The following is a 27,627-nucleotide window of genomic DNA, read 5'->3' as shown; positions in this document are numbered from 1 at the left end:
ATCACTGCATCCTAACCTTTTATTCTTGCAGTGTCCACATTGGATGGTTAAATAGCAGAGCTTATCTAGACTGCTAAGATGATGCTGAGGAGGAGGATGGCCCCATTTATTGGGTACCTATTTGAATCAGTACAAACCAAGGCAGGTTACGTCCACCACATTTGTCTTTCTACGTATGTGTTTTCAATACACCAGAAGCAGTTTTGTAAAGTAGGCCAGTTCCTCTCTTGTACTATCATTTTCTGCCTTTGATCTGTTTATATGTATATTGATTTGTCTATTTTTCATTTATATCATATTCAAGAAGAAAAAAGTTTTTTAGGTTCTTTTATTGTGACAAAATATACATCATATAATATTTATCATTTTAGCCATTCCGAAGTGTACAATTAAGTGGCATTAAACTGTGTAACCATCACATCTGTACCCACAACTTTTTTTTTTTCCCCACAACTTTTTAATCATCCCCAACAAAAACCAATTAAACAACAACTCCTTTCTTCCTTACCTCCAGCTCCTGGTCGCCTCCCTTCTACTTTCTGTCTCTATAAATTTGCCTGTTCTAGGTACTTCATATAAGCAGAATCATACCATCTTTGTTCTTCTGTGTCTGACTTATTTTACTAAGGATAATATTTTTAAAGTCCATACATGTTGTAACATGTATCAGAATTCCATTCCTTTTTAAGGCTGAATAATATTCCATTGTATGTTCTAGTCCCTGCTTTCCATTCTCTTGGATGTATATTTTGGAGTTGAATTACTGGGTCATATGGTAGTTCTATGTTTAGAAAGGTAGGTTCTTATTTTTTTTTCCTGGTGCTAACTTTTGAAGCAACACCAAGTAAGGCCAATTCCTTGTTCTCTGAATATGTTTTAAAATAGCGTTAGAAAATAGCTATTTTGTCCTCCCTAAGTCTTCTCTTGTCTAAACTAAAAATTGCAAATTATGCAACTATTTTTTAGAACCCAAATGTTAGATCTTTTGTCCTGCTACATTTCACTTTATTACTTTCATCAATTAGTTCTGGGGATATCCAAATATTTATTATGGGACCCAGTACATTATTTACTTCTCCCAAGTTTATGTCTTTCTTTGAAATACACTGAGAAAACATTTAAGAATTTATAAAAGCAGAAGTCATCTTTGTTTTCCAGTTCATGAATAATCAAGAAAAGGATGATGAAATTGTTTAACCCGTCTTTAAAATTTTTCATGTGGATCCATTAGAAGTATTTAACTTTTATCTTATTTTATTGTTTTGAAAAAAAAAAGAGGATTTTTTGAGATTGTGTTACAGCATCCTTGCAGGTGGTAGAGATTCCGTAAACAGTTGTTATAAAAGTGAGGAATTGAAACATTGGCCTTTTCCTTCAGATGTTTTTACTGAGATCAGACCTCTCTTATTTTTAAAGACACTTGTGATTATTGTGGGGCTGTTCTTATGTTCAAAGCTTTGACATCCGTTTTTTCCGTTACTGAAGTCTGGTAAATGTTGATGTAGGTTATGTTTGTGTCCAATTTGCTATAATAATGAGGAAGAAAAAGTGATATTCTACATATGAGGTACTGTATGTTTATAAACTGCCTAGCTATCAAAGTTGAAATAAGAATATTCATGTAAAATACTTCTACCTTTAAACCCCTAGTATGAAAATTCCTTTTCTTAAATATCCTCCTAGGTTCTTCCTCCAAAACAGTTGTCTGATCACTTTGGCATTTGCATGGTGGTTCAAGAATTTTACAGAATGCCTGTGCATTGAGTTGACCAAAAAATGTTTAATGAAAGGGTAGAACTCCTGGTTGAGTATTTCTTATACATGTATTGAAGGAGACATTTTTCTTTGGAAAGTAAACTTAAGTGAAATTCTCTTATTGATGTTTTTCTGTTACCTGGGGAAATTTTCAAGCTTGCTGAAGGTATTAGTCCGTATATTCTATTCATGCCATGATGCCATGGTTGCTTTCATTTCTGAAAGGATTACATTCCAATTACTTTTCTTTTCTTTCTTTCTTTCTTTCTTTCTTTCTTTCTTTCTTCCTTCCTTCCTTCCTTCCTTCCTTCCTTCCTTCCTTCCTTCCTTCTTTCCTTCCTTCCTTCCTTCCTTCCTTTCTTTCTTTCTTTCTTCCTTCCTTTCTTTCTTTCTGGCTACATTTTGGGTCTTTGTTGCCGTGCACAGGCTTTCTCTAGTTGTGGCGAGCGGGGACCACTCTTCGTTGCAGTGTGCAGGCTTCTCATTCCGGTGGCCTCTCTTGTTTGCCTCTCTTCCAATTATTTTCTTCTCTCTTTTTTTTTTGTTTTTTAAGTCTTTAAACATAATCTTACACATTCAAACTAACTCTTTTAACTTTAACAGAATAACTGTTTTGAGACTAGGGTGTGTCTTTGGTTGATAAGGGGTTGCAGCATTTAAATACCTTATGCAGAAAATTGACAGATCACTAATATCACAATTTGCTAGTGGCTTACATTTGCAGAACTGTGACTAGCTAAAAGAAGAAGGAACAGTGCATAAGGGAAAAACATTTCAGTTGTTCAAATAAGTAAATCTTGATTGTGTTGTCTCATCATAAAGTACCTATACTGATCGAGGATAAGATTAGTCATCCTCTGCTAATTTTGAGTAGAAAGGTTATGACAAAAGTGACTAATAAAGTGGCCCTCCCAACTTGCTAATAGAATTTAATGTCTCATTTTAGATATCCTCTGAGAACTAAATCACTGCTGGAATTTGAATTAAACCCCAAGCTTTCTTTCTCCACATGACAGCCCAGTGATTAATATATGCAACACACACACACGCGTGTGTGCACACAATTAGGCCATGCCTATTTTGTTGGTGATGATGAAAGACAGACTATTTGGTCTTCTGCGCGGTGCTTCTCTCCTCTCGCCCTCTCTTTCTCATTCCCACAAACCCAGTTGCTACTATATGCAACTCTAAAAGTCAGCCCAAAAAATAAGAAACAACATAATCTAAAATGGTCATTATTTTACTCATTTTCCTCATTGTAAATAGCTGACAACACCATTGATCAATTTCCTACAGCTTACTTATTGCCTGCCTTTCCTCAATATCACCCCCTAAACCGTGGTTAAAATATTATTTCCACTGAAAAAACTGCAGTGACTTTTATTTTGTGCATGTGTATAGAGTCTCCTTTTTCTCCCTCCCCACCTCCAGCCATAACAATTGACACTTGGCCAGGATATCTATTAACCAAATGCTGGGTAAAACATATTTGTTAGACATGGTTTTGCTTCTTTGTGAAAAATGGGAGAAGTTGGGACAAATGAAGACTAAACAGCAGTGGAAGAGTCGGGTTAGTTTGGGGAACGGAAAGCTGGACTAGGGTTGATTCCCTGGCACTGCTTTCTTAGCAAAGAGAACAGTTTTAATCAGTTACAAAAATATTTGTGATCCATATGTTCCTCCCTGCTCGTTCCCATATGCCCATATTCTCTTTTATCTTGGTGGATGATGACTTTATGATTCAGGGAGGCAAGAATAATACCTCGCTGGCTTTAGAGCACAGTGCTATTTCCAAACGTGTCCTGGTAATTACGCACGCACACATATCCAGGCTGTTCACGCTTTGAGATGGTTACGTGAATACCAGTTTGTTCTTTCTTCGTGGAAAGAATTATATCTTGCATCCACCTACTGGGGCTGGAATAAGGCATCTAAGGCTTAGATTTGAAAACTGCATGGCCATTTCACCGGGCTGGATTAACCACCACTGTACAAATAGGAGCATCAGAAAAAGGAGACAGGAAGGCTGCGGTGATCGTTGATAACTTCATTTTCTTTGGGAAAAGGAAAACAGAATCCAAAAAGCGTTTGGTAAATCCGTCCATCACAGGTGCCTATTCTAAGACATGTTAGATATTGAGCTGGTTACTTAAATAGATCCTAATTTTAAGGCATGTTGACTTCTATTTAGTATCAAGTTTTCATTATGTGAAACTGATAAAAATTGAGAAATTAAAATTACTGTTGATGAGCAACGCATTTGATCCCTAAATTCATGTTTCCTTCGCCATAGTTATGTAATTTTTAACGACAAAAGAAACACTTTTTACAGCCAAAGTATCCATTTTAATAAGACATAAATAACGCTAGAAATGATTGACTGTATAAGCGATTGAATTTTCAACAGTTGTTTTCCTCTTACACAACAAATGGTGCCGTAACCCAATAGGCTGTTGATAAAGCTGCAGTAAAATCCGACGAGGAGCCAGCTGTGCTCATGTCAACTTGGGAGGGGGCAGCGAGGGGGAGGCAGAGAGAATTTCTAAACTTCAGAGTAAATAACTGAGATGCATTTAGTGTTTTCAAAGTCGGGTATACGGTGGAACACGTGCGCAGGCTGTTGGATTTAGCAGATGTGCGCCAGGGTAGAGTTGCAGCAAAGGGAGAGAGATACAGCTCGGTTTTGGCAAACGTTATTAGGAATCTGTCTCTCTCTTTGCATTCGAGCTGTATTTGCCGCTGCTCCTGTAGGAGTTGTGAGAAAAAGAAAGTGCACGTTATAGCAGGGATTGTTTTCAACAGGCTCAAAGTTTGCAAATCTGTTGAATCCCTCTGACAGTGTTGCCTTGCTGTCAAACAGAATGCCCAGCTGACGGTGGCAGTCCTGATTGGGAGGGGCCAGTAGGTGGCGGGTAAATGATGCTCACACAGCAAAGAGAATATTCGGAAATTTTCTTCTCAAACTGTCAGTGGAGAGGAAAGAGCTCTCTCAACAATACCACTGTGAAAGTTTTCTTTTTCCTTTCTTTGTTTTTTTCACTTTTATAGCTAATGCCTCATTAAGTCAAAAATCTTTCAGCCTTCTTAGGATAACCTTCAGAAGAAAAGAGTCACAGGAACAGCACTCAGGTAGATTATATTGATCTATAATTAAGACAAAAGCTTTGGTTAAAAACGGAGGCAAGACTTTTGCTCATAGGTGATCTGGATTGTCATTGAGGCAAACACACAAGCTTGTTTTTTTTTTTTTTTAATATAAAGTGCGAGATTTCACTAAAAAAGGTTAAAATTGAAGTGAGTAATCTTCGGTGCATAATGCAATTGTTAATTTTAGCTCGTTGCGTGGGTGCCGCTCTGACTTGAACAGCCGGCTGTAGCCTTCATTAGAGAAGAAGCAGGCAGCTCGGGACAGGTGGAGTGGATCAAGCTGTGAACTTGATTTGCTGGAGGCCGGTCATTAGTGTTAGAAACCCAGTCTTGTTTATTTCGTCCCTCACCCTTACCATGGTTGTTGCAATTATTGTGACTATTGACTTTTCGTCTTTTTTCAGGTGGATGATGTGTCAGGCTGTGTAAGGGAATCGCACGGAGATGGGCGTTTTGAACTGTTGATGGGGACATGGGACTCCCGCTGTCTCTGATCCCTCGTGTGGATTTTCCCAGCGTAGAAGGACAGAAGCCGCTCGTAAGTCGCCAAGACCGACAGCAGAAATTCTGCGCAAAAGGTAAAGGGCTGTCATCAGATGGCTGTCATCTCATCTGTATATTTTTCTCATTCTATAAATATGCCTGTTTGCATAAAACAGTTCATGAAAGGCAACCAAAACAGACAGGATCTGTATCAGGGATTCAACTGCCTTAGTGTTTGTAAAATTAGAGCTCAATTTGTTCTTTTTTTTTTTTTTTAAAGCTGGCCACGATCTGTTTTTTTATTGAAACCCTCTGGAAAAAAAGTTAGGGCAACAGAAGTCCCATCTCCTCCCCCCACTCAGTACATTGAGAAACAAACTATTTGCTACTGGGAAACAGAACTTTTTGTTTGGTTAACTACACACATCCCCGGTGTCACTGAAATACAAGAGATCTGTCAGATACACTGAATGGATATCCTCAAACCTCCCCAAACCTAAGAGCCTTGCTCACCAGGCCCTCACAGACTCCCAAGTACCATCCTTGAGGAAAACTTCCTTTTCCATTCCCACAATCCTTTGCCAAGTGAGCTTGTCCTGTCATGGTAGGTCTTAGCAAATTTGCAACAGAAATTACTGCGATTTAGATTTTTCTCGTGCTTCCTATGTCCAGTTGGAAATAAAGTTACTGAACTAGTAGATGATAAACACTCCCAGAGAAACATGTCAAGACACTGATTTGTCCAGTAATAGTTACCATTGTAATGACTAGGAACAGGGCAGTCATTACTTGGGAATTTTTGTGAAAAAACTGACTTTCTAGGCTACAAGGTCTTTCTCTATTTTTCTCTCTCCTTCCTTCCTCTCTTTTCTTCTTTCTTTTCCTCCTTCCTTCTTTTCTCTCCTTTCTTGTTTTTCTTTAAAAAAAAAATTGAGGAGGAAGTAAATGCTAAATTACTCAGGAGCCCCCTTTGACAGCACATCAGAAGGGGAAGTGTCAGGGCTTTATGGAAGAAGGGAGAAAAAAGTACTAATAACAGGCTGACACTTTGAAAAGCCATTTCCAGTGTCTGTGTAGTCGTCTCTTGTGAGCCTGGAGCATCGGAGTTCAGTTGTGATAGCTTCCTTCTGCAGAATCTCCAGCATCAGCCACCGACAGGGCTTGTGAGGGCTTCTGCTTTTAATAACATCACTGTTACTGTGAAGCCTGAAACTGTTGTCCCTGAAAGGTTTACTGCCAAATTTAGATCCTATGTGTATACTGAATGATTACCTCTTACATTGACTTCTGCCCCTTGTAGAGTGTACTGAATCCCTTGTACCCAGGAAGGTATGTCTGTGGTTGAAATTTGCAAATGACTTATGAGTCATCTTAGAGATGCTGCAGAACCTAGTACCACCTCCCGACTCAGAAGTGGAGGAAGAGTTGGGGAGATACTCTCTTCTTCTTTTGCTTCTACTTTGTAGAGGAGCATAGGGACCGGGAGACGTGTGGGACTTTCATGTCTCATTTTAAGATGTATTGACCCACCTTGACGGCAAGGTGTATTCACAAGAGCATGTGTATGTGTTTGGAGGGGTGTGGACAGGGCAACTGAATCTGCCTCTTGGCGTTTGTCTTGGGTACTTGATTTGATCTTGTTTTATTCTCCTTTTGTATAAAATTGTCAGGGAGGCTGGAGTTGCTTATTCGAATTTGAGTACAAAGGGAAAAATCAAATATCTCAAGGATAACGGTCAAGACTTCACCCTGTGCTGACATTACTTTCTGATGTCTTAACCTTGTAGGGTGTCAAATCTTGTTATTTTAATTTGCATCTGGGAGAATGTCTGAGCCAGGAGACCTGAGTCAGACCATAGTGGAGGAAGGCGGGCCTGAGCAGGAGACGGCCACTCCAGAGAATGGCGTGGTTAAATCCGAAAGTCTGGACGAGGAGGAGAAACTGGAATTACAGGTGAGCCTGGAGAAATCCCATTTCTCATACCACTGTGTGCATCCCTTTCTTTCATTTTGAAGATACTCTGAAGGTTTGGGGTTTTCTTTGCTTGTAAAGAGTTTGACTAGTAAAATAAATAGGAAATCCATAAAACGAATCTTCTCCTTTTCCAATTATTAGTCTTGTTTTCTTTTTTTTTTTTTTTCTGACCAAACAGTGCATTCTGTCAAAATGCCCTTTGAAATGAAAAAAAAAAAAAATCCAAAGAACATATTTAATGACTGAATTTGCCCACAGCTTCTCCATATTAATTTCCAGATCACCTCAAGTAGCTTGTGGAGGACTTCTGAGGCAGCTTTACACTAGCTGAGTTATAAAAATGGGTTTGTAGTCCATGGAATACAGCTCATGACAGACTAAGAAAAATCAAAGACATGAGCTCTGTTGACCTTCCTGGGCAGGCTAAGCTTCGATTCTTATTAGCAGAAAAGCCTAGAATTCCCAGCCAGAGAGAGAGAGGGAGAAAGAATGCTCTAGAAGGGGTAGGGGGAAGTTTGGGAGTGATTGACGGTACTGAAAAAGGGATATGATTAAATACTCATGATTTATGAGAGAAGGAGATTTGGTAGAAGGAAAATAAACTGTACTTGCAAATAACCTGTATCGATTTTCTTTAAACCAAACTACAAAAGTGTTAACTCTTTTTATATAAAAAGGGAGCAGAGGCTGATAACAGCATAATGGCCAAAAAAGCCTTCAAGGCCGGCTTTTCCCCTCCCCAGGAGCTGCTGTAAGGAGGGAATGAGAAAAGCTAAATGGTCAAAAGTTTGGGGAAGCAAGAGCTGGGGGAGTCCTCCCTGGTGGTTATAATACCTTGTTGCTGTTGTTATTGATTTTTCAACTCTGGTGACATCTTTTTCTCTCCTTCTCTCCCCTCCCCTCTCCTGGTTGTTGGTGGACTGTTTGTTTGTTTGTTTGTTTGTTTGATTTTGTTTCTAACCTACAGAGGCAACTGGCGGCTCAGAACCAAGAGAGAAGAAAATCCAAGGTAGGGTTCTGGAATTCTACATTGACCTGATATCATGGTTGCATGTGGATTAACATCAGGGTTAGAGAATTTGCCAAGGATTCACGTGGCTGTATGTGGATCTTGGCTGCACCGGTGCTGCCTGCATTTAATGGGGTCGTGTTGACGCCTATCTGCTCTATGTGCTGCTTTTTTTTTTTTTTTTTTTGGATATGGACCATTTTTAAAGTCTATTGAATTCTGTTTTATGTTTTGGTTTTTGGGCCACAAGATATGTGGGATCTTAGCTCCCTGACCAGGGAACGAACCTGCACCCCCTACATTGGAAGGTGAAGTCTTAACCACTGGACTGCCAGGGAAGTCCCTCTATAGGCTTTTTAATTAGAGCATTTAGGGTTCACATAGCTGCAGTGTATATATTTGATCCTGGCAGACTTGACAGTGCTTTACAAACAAATAGCTGCTTGTTTTCTTTTCATTTTAAATCAAGTTTGGGGGAAATGTTTTAGTCTGTCTAATTAGTTTCTGCCTTGAAGTAAACAGGTTCTGGTGTTTAGGACACAATCTTCAACTTTTAAAACATCTTCTCAGTCAAGTCACTTCCAAACCCAGTTTTAGTAGAAATTAATTTGTGTTATCTTTTTCTCCTTGTACTTTCATGAAAAGGCAGCAATTCATTCTTTGTACGTTTCCAGTGTGATGGGCACAGTTTGCTAGGCATGTTCCTTAAATTCATCCTTCCACATTCTCCTCCACCTGCATCTCGATCAACACAGGGGTCCGATGCTTTAAGCCAGTGTAGACACTGCATCCCCATCAGCACGGGGGGGTGATGCTTGGAGCCATTGTAGACAGCACCGAGCAGTGGATCTGAAGCTTGCTTTTAAAACTCTGATTTGGGAATGTCCAGAGAAGGTGGAGATGATTCGACAGCCTGAGGATATATCCTGGGTTTTTTTTCTTTATTTTCCTTTCCTTCTCGTTTCTTTTCCCTCCCCAGTCAGGAGCAGGGAAAGGTAAACTGACTCGCAGCCTTGCTGTCTGTGAAGAATCCTCGGCCAGACCAGGAGGGGAAAGTCTTCAGGACCAGGTATACCCCCCGTCATTATGGGTCATTGCATGAACGGGATCTACCTTTGTGTGCATGAGTATTCATTTGGCATTAAATAGTGCTTTGGGGGAGCAAAAAACAGTTCAAGAAGGAAAAAGTCTTCTGGCTTCATCCTCTGTTTCTGAGACATTCAATATTAGTTGAACAGTTTGTCACAAAGTATTACATTTGTTTTTTTCCAGACCCTCTGAAAACTGCCAATGGAAAGGAATTCAAAAGAATTTAGATTAAAACTTAAAATGTAAGCACAGTCGTGCTGATATTCCTCAAAGGCTCTCTCTTGATAAAACTGAACCAAATATAGTCCCAAGTATCCCATCTCCTTCCTTATTGGAGATTCTTACCTCCCCAAAATGCACTTGCCTATAAAAACACAAATCTTGGCTTTTATGAAACTTCAGAAATAGTGAATAAGGTGCATTGAGTTTTGGAGACATACTTTTATGGCCTTTGGTAGAGATTTCTCACTACTGGAAAAATTGTCCAGAAATAAATCTGAGATGATGGTGAATTTGAGTTAATATTATTAATACATTGCTGCATATCCTTAATACCTATTTTTGCTCCTTATAGCAAGACTATTAAGCTCTAAAAATTCAAATTCCAACAAAACCCTTCTGTGACAAAATGGGAAACTTCACATCGTATTTATTTTTGTTTGCCTTTCAGGCATCATATTCATTTTTATAAAAATGGTCTTGCTGCTAAAAAATTTTCCTTATTTTATCAGAGGCTGAGAGCAGTGAAGACAAGTAAAATGATTTATCTGAGCCCAGAGGAGGAAAAATTGATTAAGATAGCATTATTTTTGTTGGGCCTTGTTTTGCTTCGCTCTTTTTACTTTAATTAAAATAGTCTAAATTCTCCTCATGGGTACAGAGAGCATTGAGAGCACTTTCTTTAAAAGGACCAAAAATAAATTCCTTATAGCTTTTGTCCTAAGAGTATTTTTTTCCCCTAGCCTCATTTCCTTAATAAGCCACCCATGTCGTAAGCCGTGGGCAGGCTAGCTTTCAGTAGCCATCCCTATGTTTCATACACAGGCTTTATTTTACTTGGGCTCTGAGAAATATGTGGCTTTTGTTCAGCATTTTATTTGTGCTTCTTCTTTTAAGGGAGATTGAAAAGGGGGAATAATGTGAATATCACAGCTTATATTATTCAACATTGATTGATGGCTTGTGATGTAATGCACACAATATATGTTAACACTGCAGAATGACAGACCCTGGGAGAAGTAATGCCCCAGTGGTCCCCCACTTCTAATGCCAGGCAGAGGAGGACAGCCTTTATAGATTTCATCTGCTTTTTATCCTATGTGACAAGTACCAGGAGGAAATTTTTTAAGAGATCATCTGTATCGTTATGCCCATCCTGGACCTAAGTCTAGGTTCTCCATACAATTGGTGCAGAGAAATAAGAGGCAAACGGTGCTTTGTTCCTGCTGGTTCCAAGCTGAGTAACTAAGACTAGCTTTGTAGAAATTAGAGCTTGCAAGCCTCTCTTTGGACTGGCTGAGGTGTGGTGGAAGCAGGGGGCTGATAGACACACAAATAAGCGAGTGGCCGTGCTACTTTTTTTAGAAAATAAAGAAGCAGACCTTTGAGCTTGAACGCAATGCCTTCATTAGGTACTACCGGCACTTAAACAAAATGTGGGAACTGAATCCCTGAGAACACTGGCCGAAGTATACAGTATACGGATTGTATTGCTTCCCCAATGTTTGTATATTCACAGTATTTGGAAAACTGCCTTCATTTTCCTGCGTGGGAAAAACTCTTGCTACCTGTATTACTTGATCTCAGACCCATAGCTGATGGTTCAGCCTGTCCTTAAGTTAAAGGAGTTTTGCTTTTCTAATGTTATACTATTTACCTATCAGTGTATTACTGCAACTTGAATCATTCTTTTCCTGTTGTTGGATATAAACTTATCCTGTACCGATGTATTTATTAATACTTGTATTTTATTATTGAGCATATCAATAAAAATATTAAAAAAGAACAGATTGTTTTTTACCAACTCTATAGCACTTTTGTGTGTTCTTTCAACACCAGAATGTGTAGAAAAGACAGGTATGTTTCTGAGTGTGGTATTTGTCAACACACGGCATGAGTTTGTACATATTTTTGGTAAATGATGTCCTTCAGCCTGTGCTCTTACATTTATATTTCCAAGCCTCTTTGATTTTAGATTCAAACTTACCGAGGCTGGATGGTTCAATCGGTTTTGAAGAAGCAATGAGACCACTGCCATGGCCTGGTACCATCACTTTCCTCCCCTGATCCACTGTCGAATCGATTCTTCCCCACTCAGAGCCAGAAATGTTCCAGCTGTTTCCTTAACAAGTGGAAGCAAACCGTAACCCCGAAGTCTGCCTGAATCTCTGCAGACTGAGACATTTCTGTCCCAAGTCCGGTGATAAAAGACCTTACAATCAAATTACACTCCATTTTACATAATTTGTATATGTCCATCCCGAGGATAAACATGTGGATATCAGGAAGCCCGTCAAAGATAAATATTTACCATGAGAAGGTGTTTTATTTCATCCTCTGTATCATGCATCTTTCCAAACATGGTGACTTTTTATTCCAGCCTGGAATACACAATGGAGCCTCTCCCAAAAAAGAAATCTGGCTTTGGAGGATTTTTGTTTTCTGCTTGTTAGATTAGCCAGACTTACCAAGAACCATTAAGAATCCCAGATTGACCATAATTTGAGGATGTAGAGGCATAGTTTAGTCACATGTAGAGGAGCATTAGTTTAGTTATCAGTGAGAAACACTATTAGTCATTGGGAATATTTTTTTCCTGCATCATAAATGTTAATGTCGCTAGTAGAAGAAAGCTTTCCCATCAAATCGTCTCTTACATAAGAGCCAGTGGTCTTAATGTTGGCTCATTTGTCATAGTTTTAATCATAGTGTAGTTTTTTCATAAAACTGAAAAACATAATTTGGCTCATTCTTCTTCAAAACAGTGAACATACTATCAACCAAATGGCTGATATGTGAGTTAATACAAAATGATCTGTTTTCAGTGAAAAATCAATAAATATAAAAGTGGATCCAGTCCCAATACTGTAAATGGTCAACCAAGCATCAGTTCAAGAGAATCTTACATCTTGGAAAGGATTAACTGATGCTAGAATTAAAATAATATTAAATATTTATATATAACTGATGGAAAATATAGTCCTATTTTCTACCTTTTCTAAAAGGCAGTGCTTATTGTAACCATATATTACGATGATTTATTAATAGCTTTTGTAAACAATGTATGATAATAGCCCATACCTAGGATTCCTGCAATTCTATATCTTGAGTTTTCATAGTGATAGAAATCATTATTGATATGGTTCTAAAACAGATTTTTAATTGTAAATTGGCTGTCATGGCCTTTATTTATGTCTGTTTTTTCTGTAATTATGATTCATAGTATCTGTCTGTCTGTGTTTGTGCCAATTTTTCCTTACAAGGAATTATAGAAAAGAACTGCAGAAGCCTCTTTTTTTCTTTTTTTGAGACATGACAGGAGCTGTGATACAAGCTTATTGATAAAGAAAATTTTTCCTAGGTGTTTAAAAATAAACCTGTAGAGAAAATCAGTGTTGTTATCTACGGAAATTTAACTTGCTTATGGTTAATATTCATGAGGCAAAGTTTTAGTACTATATACTTCTCATGACCTTCCATTGACTTCTGAAGTTTAATTCACCTTAAAGGGCAATTATTTTTCTGACAGGTTTAATTTTTTACCATTTAAGAAAAAAAAAATCTGCACCTGGCTTTCATTTTCCTGTTCTTAATAATCTCTATGCAAAATGGAAACCAGACAGAGATTCTTAAATCTGGCCCTAAATTATTATATTTTTTCCCCAACAGGAATCAATTCATTTACAGCTTTCCAGTTTTCCCAGCCTGCAAGAGGATGATAAATCTAGGAAAGATGACTCTGAAAGAGAAAAAGAAAAGGATAAAAACAAAGATAAAACCTGTGAAAAACCCAAGATCAGAATGTTATCAAAAGGTGAATGTGAAAATGTTTCCTTAACTTAATTTGGACGCATAAATAGTCACAGAATACATTATAGATTTTACACACATGTCACCTCCCACCAAATTCTGCATATAATTTTATATGTGTACGTATGTGTGTGTGTAAAAGGTGATGTGACCTTGATTTTTTTTTTCTGTTCATGGTGTCATTTTTGTGTATCTAGAAAGGTTACTTTTAGGATCACATATTTCTTTGGATATTCGTTTGGATATCCTATTTTCAATGAGAAGTTTGTACAAGGGAGTGACTATAAATATGTTCTTAATTCAGGTTTATTAGTCCAGTTAACTCGAATTGATGAACAGTAATAGTACCCAGTTTTATATCTTAACTTTCATGTTTATCTTAAGAAACAGATAGTGGATTAGCAATTCTCAGTCGATAAGTGGTAAGTGTTGTTATCCCCAAAGCACAGATGTATATACCAATGTCAATGGAACACATATTAACATTTTATCTGGCACAGATGAATTTGGTCTCTGCAACCCATATACTGCTCCATAATGTCTCATTTAAAATATACACACTTCTACTTCAATAAAAATTCTTCCCCAAAAGTTATTCCTTCTAAAACCCCCAAATCTACAATCCGGGCTTTTCAAATTGTTGCCTTACGTATAATTATACAAAACTAAAACCAAAAAAAGAGAGAGAGGGAAAAACAAAACTAAGTTGAAATGAAGAATACCATGAATAAATAGCTTGGCAGTAGACTATTTTTTAAAAAAATAACTGAAGGAGCATAGGGCATCTGATGAGCTGAGAAATGACAACTACTTCTCATATTATGCTCTATAACCACATATCTGCCTATAATGATTATCTCTGCTGCTGAATATCTAAAACCAAGGTGTATCCAAGAGTAAAAAAGTACAGCTTCCTAAGATGGCTTTAGAAATTAAGCTTTAGCCAGCATCAAAAGACTTGAAAGACTTGGAAATATTTAGTGCCCTCCTATACTTTGTATTGATTATTATTTAGACAGTCTTATAACAGAACTTTCAGTTTTTGCCTTCTCTGTTTTAAGAGAAAGAGAGTTCCATGGTATCTCAAACTCTTGAGAGCTCTCTCTGTGGGTTGGGAGTACCCCTCACTGTCACAGGGAGGTCGTGCCCTTGCTGATTGACAGCACAGAATGAACACATGACATTTGACTCCACCCACCCACCCAGACTGTGCCCACTTCCTCTCCTATGACAGTTGGGTCTTTTCACACTGGGAATTTACTGGGTGTTCTCAATCCCCGAATCTAATTTTCATCCTGATGTAATATTACCAGGTTGCTAGTTTTGTAACATGTATCTTTCACACCAATAGCTTCACCTAAAGTTTACCTGAGCAAAAGGGATCGGGAAAGGTTGGGAAAACCTTTTCCACCCCACCTCCCCATCGGCCTTTCTGACAACTCCATCCTGCTATTTGTTTCAGATTGCAGCCAAGAATATACGGATTCTACAGGCATAGACTTACACGAGTTTCTGATTAACACATTAAAGAATAATTCCAGGTAAATTATTAAGTAAACCTCTCATTTCTAGAAGAGTCAAGTAGAATATTACAATCAAACTCATTAATCCAAACACTTCTAAGAAGAGAGTTGTAAAAGGCAGGCTTCTTCTCTGATGTCTTAAACTGTCTCTTGTATTTTCTTTTTTCTGCAAATAGTTTGCATGTGTACTGTGTATAAATAGTCTTAATTCCTGGGTACTTAGCCAATGAATAAATTACAGTTTACAAGTTCTGCTTTTCTGGTCACAAAGAGATACTGATTAAGGGGAAAAAATAGAGGATGAGAATCAATGTCAAATAAACCAAATATGCATCAGTACAGCTATAGAACCAACTACTTAGGCTTAGCTTTGTTCCAGTTTCCTATCAATTTAAAATATAAAATTTACTTGATGTGTTTTATGGGCCTAATACCTTGCATGCTTTAATTAATATTAAAAACTACAGGAGTTTCAATATTACAAAATACTTAACAAATGAGATGAGAAATAATCTTAAACAGAATGGAATTACAGGTATTTGGACAGCATATTCCAGAGAAGAGTTAGATACTGATTTGTAGCCACATAGATTTAAACAATCTTTTCCATACATATAAATGAAATTGTTAAGTCTTTGGGAATGGAAAGTACATAAAGCCTTTTCATTTTAACATTTATTTTGCAGAGACAGGATGATACTCTTGAAAATGGAGCAGGAAATTATTGATTTCATTGGTGACAACAAGTATGTTAAATTGCAATGCCGGTTAATTAATCTGATATGTCTTAGTTTGGTATTTGGGTTTAATTATTCATTCTGGAAAGATTTTTAGGGATAGATAAAACATTATTTAACGTGTTTGCTGACTCATTAAATAGAGATGCTATTGGAGTTAGGAGCTATGTGCTGATGGGAATTGTTGCTTGGACCGTGTGTGCTCCCGCTTGTTAAATTCCTGACAAAACGGCTATAAACAGGGGGCCACTGATTAGCATAGAGTAGCAGTAACAAGAAGCGACCCTTTTCATTTTTATTATAGTTTTTTAATGGGCGCCAGCTGGCTGTAGTCAGTTATGCCTGGAAATAATTGTACTGCTTTCAGTGTCAACCATGTAATGACATATCTCCAGATAGGCATCTGCAGTCCCGTATTATGTCATGTCATTTGTCCTGTGCCTGGCTCTGTTGATAAGGTATCCTGGACCAAAACAGAACACTTTACAGTGGACATTAAGTTCTCTGTGGTCTGAGAAATGTGCAACTATAAAACAAAAACACTTATTGTAACTTAATCAGTACATCTGTCAGTGGAAAATGTGTCTGGAAATGAGGACCTCACGTGATGCCAGAAATGAAATAAGCTTAATGGTTTGGATGAAAAAGAACTGGTTTTGTTGGTGTGCCTCTAAAAGGTACTACAGACCAGAAACGAATTTGCTGATGCTGCTGTTTCTTGTATTCCTTTCCAGTAATCATTATAAAAAGTTTCCTCAGATGTCGTCCTATCAGAGGATGCTTGTCCATCGAGTGGCAGCTTACTTTGGGTTGGATCACAACGTGGATCAAACAGGGAAATCTGTCATCATCAACAAAACCAGCAACACAAGAATGTAAGCCCCACCACTGTATTTATTTAGCATTTGCTTTCTCTCTTGTGGATTCATTTATAAGAGCACAGTATAAAATTCAAAGTACATGGCATTTAAAATGTGCAGTATTATTTATCTCTTGCTCTTATCAGCAGTAGTGGCATTTATCTGTAGAAGATTGTCTGAGGACCAGGAAAGTCGATAAAATTTAGGCCGTACTGTGTATTTATTGCCTGATCTTTTACATAACTCGTGAAACGCAATTTTCTTCCTTCCATCAGTAATCCCTGTGATTACATACAAAACATGGAACGTGTTATGTCAAATATACCTCCAATGAAAAATAACAGACATTTTAAAACAATAATGACATACGTAGGATAATTGTCCTTTTCTTTGTTTTTCTGTTTTATAGACATCGATCTTAGTGTGGTTTTTAGAATAACAAAAAATTCCAAACCTGGAGACAAAAGTCCTGCCTCTAAGACTCAATTCTTTTACTTACTAGCTGTGTGACTTGAAACAAGTCATTTAAAATCTGCCATCTCAGTTTTTTCACCTGTAAAATGAGAGTTTTTGAGCTGGCTAATATCTAAGTTCTAGATCTAAAAGGAGGTTGCTTGTTTGGTTTTGCTCCTTTCAGTAATTGTTTGCTTCTATCTTAATGACTTTTCATGGTGCCACTGAGTCACCAAAAAGCATAAGATGAGTAGTCATTTGCTTTGGTAATTTGGAACCGTCTCTCTTGAACTCATATCTCCTTTAAGTACAGCACAAACCACCTTCATAGCAAAAATACACATTAAACTCAAAAACCGTCCCTATATAAAGCATTCTCTTAAGACATCTGTGTATTATAATTTCTTTTTTCACAGTGTTTGGTAAACTGTGTAAACTGCATGGTTTTTAGGAATGCCGTGTTGGTGAAGGGAACTTTTGTATCAAGCACAGCAACATGGTTAAAACATTATTTTCTACTCACCGGAGGTTGGGACTTGTTGGGATGGAGATGAGGCTCTTTCTCTCTCTGCTCAAGACTCATTCTGTGTTCAGCAGAATGAGCGTGAAAGTCATAGTGGAGAGAACTCAGACTAGGAGATCTGGGACTGAGGTTGGCTATTATCTCAGGAACACTGAACACTTCACTTCTCTGGGCTTCAAATTACTTATTTATCTGCAGGAGAGTTTGAAATGGATAATGTTTAAAGGCCCTTGGAGCTTCAGAATTCTTGGGTCCTGTGGTTGCATTCTACTGTGCTGGCAAAATACATCTTAAAATGTATTAGCTTTCCACTTTATCTGATTGTTGGCACATGGACCTCCTATTCTGAACAGTAGTAGGAATGAAAGATTACTGTCCTTTAATGCTTTACATCTTCCCTCTCCATCAGATACTCCTGGTTGTTGCTGTTGTTTTTCACTCTCCATTCTGGTTTTTCTTATGACGTTCTGATACTAATGCAGGGACACACTGATTGCAAAATAGGCAAGCAAGTGACTCTTTCCTTCTAATTTCACCTCTTTCTCTGTAAGGCCATAACTGACATGGAAAAAGCCCATAGGTCAAGTAGATTGGTACAGTTTCAACTAGTAGAGATAGTGCATTTATGTTTAATTCACTGTGATTTTGCAATCGCATAGTCATAGATATTAATACACATGTTTGAGACCTGTTTCCTTGTATAACAGTTTTTGAGAAAATAAACTGGTGTATAAAGGCTCTCAGTAAACTCGGAGTGATGACTCTGAACTTGCTCAGTTCGATGTAGTAGTCACTACTTATGTATGACTATTTACATTTTAAATTAAGTTAATTAAATTTAAATAAAAGTTGAGCATTAAGATTCAGTTCCTCAGTCAGGCTAGCCACATTTCAAGTGCACCTGTTCCAGCATATATAGAACATTCCCATTTCTTCAGAAAGTTCTATTGGTCAGCTCTTCTCGAAATCCTTATGATTCTTGCAAGTTTCCATATACCACTAAAGGACATAATTTGTCCCTCAAACCTTTTATTTTCTGCCAGTGAGCATCCTGTTATCATAATATCAGACTTCTTCACTTCCAAAAGAGCACTAGATTTTCTTTTTCTTTTTCTTTTTTTTTTAATGGCCAGTTTCCAATAGACCCCATGTGTTCATGCCTCCAGGAAGAGCAGAAGGAGAGTTTATGCAGGGTACACCTTTAGGTATTGCTGCTACGACAAAATGCCCAGGCTGCTAGACATTTTGCCTGGTTCCTGCTCTTGATCCTCCCTCTGTGAGTCCTAAACAAAAAAAATGACCGTATGTCACGGACAATCAAGGTATTTTCTGAAGAGCTGAGCTTAATACTCTTTCATCCACAGTTGTCAAGGCCTACTGTCCTATTCCAGATGCCTTTCTGACCGTCCGCGATTTGAGTGGCTCTTGCCGGGGTTGAGATGGGGATGGGAGAGGTTAATATCTTTTAGGACAAGAGAAAAGGATGAATTAAATGTCCTTTTACAAATGTCCTTAACAAGTCACATTTCCAGGACCTGAATCACTTTGGGCAGTTTCAGAAAGGAGAAATAAATATTGTTCTGTGGGAAATGATGCATTTGATGTTTGAAGTCTGTTGCCATGTTCTCATGGAGTTGAAGTTTGAAAGGGAACATCTCTTCCAGTTCTAGGTGTCTTGGCGTTTCTTTGACTCTGAAAATTTCAGGAGTTGTGCCATCAGCGCAATTGGCATGTGATGGTCGTGGGGACCGTATTGATTTAGATATATTATTAGATGAAAATGTTGCCATTTCTATAAAGGAGGGAGGCTGAGATGGAAATTCCTCAGATGGTTCCTTGTGGGTTTTGTGTTTTAGGAATACCTTTTCAGTGTGTACAGTTTTATGCTATTCTGAAGCAAATACATTACAAATGCATATTTTAAATGGCACTGCAGCTTGGGAGAAATGCAGAAAAACGTGGATGGAAGATATAAAAATGAACTAGAGGGCTGAGGGAGAGAAAACACTTTCTTATTTAACTTTTAATTTTTCTTTTTCAAAGACACTGAGCTGGCGTAATAAGGTGTTCCTCTGGCGTGGATGCATATCAGCTAGATACTGGCTGGGATTTATTTCCAGAATCCCTGTTTTTCTAGATTGTCAGCAGTTCAAGTAATTATAGAATGTGACTTGAAAATATTAAGTTTTGCATGGAGAGAAAATAGTTTCACCTGAAGTTCAAAATATTTAAGTCACGACAGCAGACTATGAGGATTATACATACACGTGTGTGTACCACACTCACTTCTAGTATTTTCTCTAATGTCTTCAGATATAATACATCCATCCTTTCATGATGGAAAAAACTTATCTCAGACTTCTCAGTTAGTTAAGTGGTATAATCTCTTATACGAACATTACCTAATGTTTGTTCAATTGCACTGGGTACTTTACCTCTTATTTAATGTATATTATTTCATTTAATATTAAAAACATATAACATAAGTCATTAGAGGTTCATTTTACAGAAGAAGAACATTAAGCACAAACTCAAGTTCAATTTTGGACTTACAGAGAAGCAATGCTCAGTGTGGCTGGGATCTAAACCAGTATGTCTAATGCTGAGAACAATTTTCTTAAATAATCTAACTCTCTTTAAAGCAAAAACATCCAAAACATCTTGGGCAAAATCCTCAAGATCTCCTGGATTGGTTGGGATTTTCAACTCTTAAGTCTTTTGTTGTCTGATAAGAAACAATGATTGAGGGAGAAGATCTCTTTGAAGATTAACTCAGTGGTATCAATAAATAACAGAGACTTCCTACAAAATGATAGTTCTTGCCAGATTTTCTGTATTTATCACTGCTACAAGATGTGATATTTGGGGAGAAGAAGATGCCGTATTTGGTAGGGGGTGATAGCCATCCAGTGGAAACTTCCTATACTCCATTTCGATCTGTGTTTTCAAGAATGAAAAAGCTACGCTTATGGATAATGTCGGTACAGGAGATAAACGTATCCATTGTGTTAATACAAAATGACTGCTCCAAGCAATTCAATTGTCCAAATGCATGTTTTCATGTCATAGCCACAGGAGCATGGGGTTAAGGATGTAGTAGTCCTGAGAGAGTAGAAAATAAGAATCATGTTCATTTGGGATACGTTCCAAAAAGGTGCCTTCTTCTGAGTGAACTGATGCACTTTAGAGACTTTAGCAAAGGAAAGTCACCTTAGCCTGGCACCACTGCATCCTTGTTGATTCTCAGGGCTAGCCAGGGTGAGAACAGCTGAGTGTATGTCGCCTACAGCCATCCAGCACATCTGTTGTTCCACGAATTGGATCTGAATGATTGGGGATGCCTCTCATTAGAATTGACTGCTTTTTGTTGAAATAACAGAGTTTTTGAGCTGAGGCTCACTACGTGTTTTTGTTTTGTTTTGTTTTTTTCAGCTTTTGTTGGGCTCTCTTTCCCCCGTTTATTGCTAGAAATATGTTTCACTCTCTAGCACTTTTAAATTTTTTCTGTTGACATTCTTTGTTAACTGTCAGATTAGGTGGTGACACCAAATGAGCCCCTTGGAAATCTGGGGCAGAGGTACTAGGGTCTGTGCAATTTGGTAGTGCAAATGATATTTAGAATGTATTTACTCTCTATCATGTTACTTTTTTGATAAGTATTGAGGATTGAGGCTAAAAGATGAACAGTGCTTTTTAAAAAATATTTAAATGTTACAAATATATGTGTCTATTTTCTTTATGAGAAGCTTTATTCTTCTCTTTGTTTCTCTCTCTGATCTTCACTTTTTCTCTTTTGCTTATTTTTCTACGTGTTTAGCCCAAAGCAGCTCATTGTTCTCTTATTAGATAATTTTTACCCGCCCGCCCCTCCCATTTTCTCCTTCTTAGAGAAAAGATGTATGCTCAGGGTGTATCATATGGAGACGAGAAACCATCTACTTTGACTAGTATTTTCCAAAGGGCCAAGATCAGTCATAGGCAGAGAAAATCCCACGTGTATCTGAATGTCTTTGCATATGTCAGAGTAACCATTTAACTAGCTCCAGATAATTTTCATGTTAAAATGTTGTCATCTCTTGAATATTTTTTTCTTTTGTCTTTCACATCCACCCACTGTCATTGCCTCCAATCCCCTACTCTTAAGAGTGCAAAGCAAGGAAAGGAAATGGCAGATCTACTGCGGAAAGAGGATACAGGCCCCTGCAACCATGAAACAAGAATAGTGGCTCAAAGGCAGAGGTTGGAGGTGACACCTTAAGAGTCCAGTGCTCAAGAGCACAAGGTCCCGATTCCTGAGAGGTGTGGACGTGGGTATTGGCCTGGAGTGATGAGCGGCGTTATAGTGACTGTGGTAGTTTGCTTGTTTGTTGCAGAAAGGGTGATGCACTGAGCTGGCTATTAGGTAAATCACAAGAACCATGAAACTTGTTCTGGTGCTAAGCAAAGCCTCTCTCTAAGTGAAGCAGTTGAGCCCAGTTGACTTTGCTAAGAATCCCTGAGGTGATGGATGATGACTGCCCTATGAAAAGGACTGGGGGACTGCCCCCTTCTCAGGGGGCAGACCAGAGAGGAGTGGCCAGCAGCACAGCAGGGTCAGCGGACGTCTGTTCTGCTTAGTTTCCTGAAGGGACTCAGGTTGAAGATGGGAGTCATCAGTTCTTGACCCTTAAGCACTCACTCCCTGCAGGTGATGGAGTGCATTTATACCAGAACAAACCAAAAAAACCCATACTTTTCCTCCCACATCTGTTGTATTTCTTTTCCTTTGTCTCGGAATGTGAGTGGCACCAGGAATAAACTGAGCAGCGTCCTGGTATGATGCTTGCTTACTAGTCCTCTGAAGAGGACTAAGCATCCCTTCAAGTGCCTCTTGGAAATCTGTGAGCGGTTGGTTGGCATCCTGTCATTTCTAAACAGGACAACTTTACTCTGCACTTTTTATAGGAATAGCATTGAAAAATCATCTGACCTTAAGCCAAAGGTCAGAAACCTAACTAAGAATCACATTACTCTCAGGAAAACCGTGGGATTTTATTTACTGAACAGACAACCTAGTTCTTTAAACAATAGTCCAGCTCAAAGTTAAGACATTTATTTATTAACATTGGTCAAACTCTGCATCATGTCTCTCAAAATATATTTTCTCATATTATTATTCTCAAATACCTCAGAGAACATGTGTCTGTAGATAGACAGACATACATTGTGAGGAGAGAAAATAAGTGTGCTGTGTTCCTTTCACAACTTGAAATTATTTATGGGTCTTGGAGTGTTGAACATATAAGTTACTGTTTAATTTTGGAAATGAAACATGCACGTACCTTCTATAATGTTAATATCCTTAATATAACTTTTTTTAAAAAGAGCTTTCCCATGCAGTAATAATACTTTCCAAATATCTGTATATCTATCTATCTATCTGTCTAGCTCACAACATTCTAGGTAGATAAAGCTAGACTGTTTTACAGAAGAGAAAACCGAGGTTCGTGTCTTGATCTTACCTGGCCATTTCACAGAAGATCAAGACTGAAATCCACGGCTACTGCCACTCAGCTAAGACTGAGGTTTACATGGTTGTGTGAGTGCAAGCCTGTGTGTATAGATGTGTAAAGACATTATCTGTATTATACAGTTCGGGAGAGTTTAGAGGGAGGTTCACTATACATATAAATACTACATATAGTCTTTTCCTGTATGTAGAGTAGTTTGGAGGGAGCCAGATTACAGTGATTTGGTTCCTTCCATCAGCACCTTGGCCTCCTGTAGGGAGCAGAATTAGGCCCAGTTTCTGCAGACTCCCTTTGTTGCTTCCAGATCCACCTTTAGTAGGAGCAGTCACATTAGCACTCTCCCTGGGGGAAGTTGTAGGGCATACTTGAAGGCCAGAGCCTGGCTGTGTACAATGAATCTTCTTGGTGTATTTCCTGTGTCTTATTAATCTTAAGATTTCTAGAGAACAAATGTATGGACACCAAGGGGGGAAAGTGGTGGGGGAAGGTGGTGGTGGTGGGATGAATTGGGAGATTGGGATTGACATATACACACTAATATGTATGAAATAGATAACTAATAAGAACCTGCTGTATAAAAAATAAATAAAATTCAAAAAATAAAAATGGTCAATAGAATGAACTGAAATTTCAACAGAGAACATATACAAATGACCAAAAAAAAAAGATTTCTGCTAGTGGAGAGGCCGTGAGTGTGTCACCATGACTTCAGGAAAGGTGGAATTGGGGCATAGAGTAGAAAGAGAAGTTGTAGTCTGTTGGTTGAAGATGTTTGGTTTCCAAACTTAAATGCTAGAATGCTGAATTTTTAAGGCGTAGTCTCATTTAAAAGAGAATAAAATGGTATAAAATGACAAGGTGGAAGTGGAAATCATGAAATATGTAAAGAACATAGGACTTTCTTTTTTAAATAAGAGATATCAGTTGTCAGTATCGTAATTGAATATTTCCACGTGTTAAGGGAACAGGGCCACTCAGACTTCTGTAATATGTTTGACTCTTAAAATATTTTTGATGAATGTCTTTGACATCAAAATATTTCACCCTGCTGTGCACAGCAACCTTTCATGCATATTGATGACCATCTTTCCATTATTCAGTATGAAATTCAAAGATGTCCCTTTGTGCTCCTCCGCATTTAGCAGAATTGAATTCTTCATTTGTGCGTATGTGAGGGGAGGGATTAAACTGAACTATTTGGATGAGAAGTAATACATTTGGTTTCAAAAAATGGAAACCAAATGGCAGTGAGAGTAAACCACTGAAAATACTTGTAGATCAAAAAGATTTTTTAAAAATAATAAAGCATCCTCAGCTTTTTTTAAGGTTCAGGTGAAAGAAATCTAACTAAAATTGGAATCAATTGACGAGAAGATAGAGTTTGATGGTCTTACACAGTATTTCATTCAGCCATACTGCCTGTCAATTCATGAGCTCTGTCTAATAAGGAACAATGAAGAGTTAGTTCTAACTTTTGAAAAGTTTGACTGGGGATGCCAAGACAGAATGGAAATGCCAGTACTGCTCACCACACATGATCAATGAGTGTCACAGTAGACCCTGCTATGAATTGTGGGAAAACACTTTTTTAAAAAACTTAAGAAGAGGAAACTATTTTTTTTTTAATCAAGAAGAAACATTAGGAACTTCCCTGGTGGCGCAGTGGTTAATAACCCGCCTGCCAATGCAGGGAACACAGGTTCGATCCCTGGTCCGGGAAGATCCCACACTCCACGGAGCAACTAAGCCCGTGCACCACAACTACTGAGCCTGCGCTCTAGAGCCCGTGAGCCACAACTACTGAGCCCGTGCGCCACAACTACTGAGCCTGTGCTCTAGAGCCCATGAGCCACAACCACTGAGCCCACGTGCCACAACTACTGAAGCCCGCACGCCTAGAGCCTGTGCTCTGCAACAAGAGAAGCCACCACAATGAGGAACCCATGCACCACAAGGAAGAGTAGCCTCCGCTTGCCGCAACTAGAGAAAGCCTGCACACAGCAATGAGGACCCAACACAGCCAAAAATAAATAAATAAAATAAAATAAATAAATTTTGAAAAAAAAGAAGAAACCTTAAATTTGTTTTCTCTGCTTTTTGATAATGATAAAGAGACAGCTAAAAATAATAACTCATGGACTGAAATGTTCCAGGAAAAAAAAATGTAGGCATGTATAATGCATGGCCATGAGATACATAGTAAACTCTAGTTATCATTAATTTAATAAATACCTTGACCTTTTGAAGCCTTGAGGAGTTTTTCTTAGAGTTACATCTTGATACATTAAAAATAATTCATTACCATTTTAAATAAAGGTCCATGATATATTACTTTAGTTCCATTCATTTTATGGCTAAGAAATAATATTGCTATAATGTTAAATTAGTGGTAAAAAAGGATTTTTAAAAGTGCTAATATAATGGTGCATTACCAGTAATTTTTAGTGTAATCACATATAATACTTCAGTAATAAACTATAGCCTGCATGAGTTTAAACCTAAAATTACTCCTTACCTCTAGGTAATTCTCTATAAAATCAACCTGGAAAAATCTTATTAGGTTTATTTTATTCCTTTTATGCAAACTTCAAATGGTTACTTTCTAACCTTTCAAAATATTTTTGGAAAATCAAGAAGGAATTAGTAATTTGGACTTTTAGTTTCTAATGTTTGAAAACAAATTTAAACAAAATACTTGAAAAGCAGTCGTGCAAGATGCAGTTTGCATAATTTATATCAGAGTAACAAATATTGTTGTTCTAAATAATATTTCCATTATTGATTCAAACAAGCTCCTTTGACTACTCTTGCTTATGTGATGGATGTATTTTTCCTGCTATGAAAAAAAGAAAATCAGCACTATGAAGAAACGCAGATGACATTTCAAAAATAATGGTTGAATAGCTCTCTCGTAACTATAATGACATTTTAACTGAGAAGTTCCCAAACTAGAAAAGCTAAAATTCCCATGTCCACCTCTTTTCCCAAGATATCCTCAAATGTGAAAAGCTTTTCTTTAATAACACAATTGACTTGAAGCCAAACATAAATCTGATTTTTAAAGATGTTCCTAATGGTCTAAATTTTTTTTTTAAGATTTATAATTTATTTATTTTTGGCTGCATCGGGTCTTAGTTGTGGCACACGGGATCTGCATTGAGGCATGCGGGATCTTTCATTGCAGCATGAGGGCCTCTCCCTAGTTGTGGCAGGCGGGTTTTCTCTCTCTAGTTGTGGTGGGCAGGCTCCAGGGTACGTGGACTCTGTAGTTGTGGCACGCGGGTTCCAGAGCATGCGGGCTCTGTAGTTTGCAGCACGTGGGCTCTAGTTGAGCCGCGGGAGCTCAGTAGTTGTGGTGCATGGGTTTAGTTGCCCCACGGCATGTTGGATCTTAGTTCCCAGACCAGGGATCAAACCCGCGTCCCCTGCATCGTAAGGCGGATTCTTTACCACTGGACCACCAGGGAAGTCCCTCTAAATTTGAATTTATGCTCCTACTAACCAAACTCTCTCCTGTTCTGTTTTATAAACATTTGTGACTGTATATCTTACTCAGTGATTCTTTGATCTGTCCCTGAATTACTGTGATTTGTATATAGCTGTGCTAAATTTTCATTCATTCATACATTGAGTCATTTATTCATCCAACCAAATGCCTCCCATATGCCAGGCACGGTTCTAGGCACTAAGGATTCAGTTTTTAAAAAGCAAGGTCCCTACCCACATGGAACTTGCATTCTATCTCTGGTTACTATGCTGAAATCTCACTCTAAATGATTTTCTGCCTCAAGAAGAATTTAGTCTGAAGCAAATTCACCTTATGCTCATGAATCCAAAAGTTCACATTCTTAGACCATTTCATTTCTAAATGAACGTTTATAGATGATTAGCAACAAATAAAAGAAATATATCTGTATATTTAGCAGTCAGCAAATCATTTCATTGACTAGAGTTTATCAGGTTTACAGAGCTTGGGGCTATTAGAAGAGGCTTAATTAGTATTGATACTATCAGCGTTTGTACTTAAGTTAATATCCTAATTTTACATCTACATAAGAAACAATACAACAACATCTAAGTGTTTGAAAATGTTGGGAAGCTTTAAAAAAGCTTTTTTAAAAAAAATTTGGATATCACTGTATTGTACACCTGTAACTCATATAATATTGTACATTTACTATACGTCAATTAAGAAGAAAGGAAAGAAAACAATATAACAACACCTAAGTGGTTGAAAATGTTGGGAAGCTTTAAAAAAGCTCCTAAAAAAAGAAAAAGAAAAAAGAAAAGCTCCTGGAGAATTTTTCTCGTTTACAGCGACCTGTAGCTATTCACACTAGTATTGTCGGACTTCATAGCGTAATAAGTAATTGAAGTGACCTGTGACTGTGCTCCACCAAAATATATTTAATTTCTCTACTGTGAATGACCTCTTCATTATAAAGTGCAAATTTACTCTGTTCTGATGTTAAAATGTCACATTCGCACTTCCAAATTGCTATATTTTATTACATCTTAATTTTGGTGGAAAACG

At 37.8% G+C, this 27,627-nt stretch overlaps 1 protein-coding gene across 23 annotated transcripts in view; it reads left to right on the top strand.

The window, feature by feature from the left end:
• The window catches only part of ARPP21 (cAMP regulated phosphoprotein 21), a 181,253-nt gene that overhangs the window by 58,198 nt on the left and 95,428 nt on the right, over window positions 1-27,627 (top strand). For 18 of the 23 annotated variants that reach the window (XM_060308035.1, XM_060308034.1, XM_060308052.1 and 15 more), the window contains 8 exons: window positions 5,307-5,480; window positions 7,173-7,339; window positions 8,328-8,369; window positions 9,349-9,438; window positions 13,347-13,491; window positions 14,950-15,028; window positions 15,697-15,756; window positions 16,482-16,622. In XM_060308035.1, coding sequence (XP_060164018.1) covers window positions 7,211-7,339; window positions 8,328-8,369; window positions 9,349-9,438; window positions 13,347-13,491; window positions 14,950-15,028; window positions 15,697-15,756; window positions 16,482-16,622 — 686 coding nt within the window. In that variant the 5' untranslated portion in view covers window positions 5,307-5,480; window positions 7,173-7,210. Of the gene's footprint in view, window positions 1-3,556; window positions 3,866-4,649; window positions 4,885-5,083; window positions 5,218-5,306; window positions 5,481-6,803; window positions 6,948-7,172; window positions 7,340-8,327; window positions 8,370-9,348; window positions 9,439-13,346; window positions 13,492-14,949; window positions 15,029-15,696; window positions 15,757-16,481; window positions 16,623-27,627 lie in introns of those variants that run through there. The other 5 variants (XM_060308037.1, XM_060308036.1, XM_060308033.1 and 2 more) reach the window with 5 other exon arrangements.

This window comes from Globicephala melas, chromosome 11 (assembly GCF_963455315.2).
Source record: "Globicephala melas chromosome 11, mGloMel1.2, whole genome shotgun sequence".
NCBI classification, from domain to species: Eukaryota; Metazoa; Chordata; class Mammalia; order Artiodactyla; family Delphinidae; genus Globicephala; species Globicephala melas.
The sequence above is the reverse complement of the archived record's forward strand: the minus strand, read 5'-3'. Positions and strand labels throughout refer to the sequence as shown.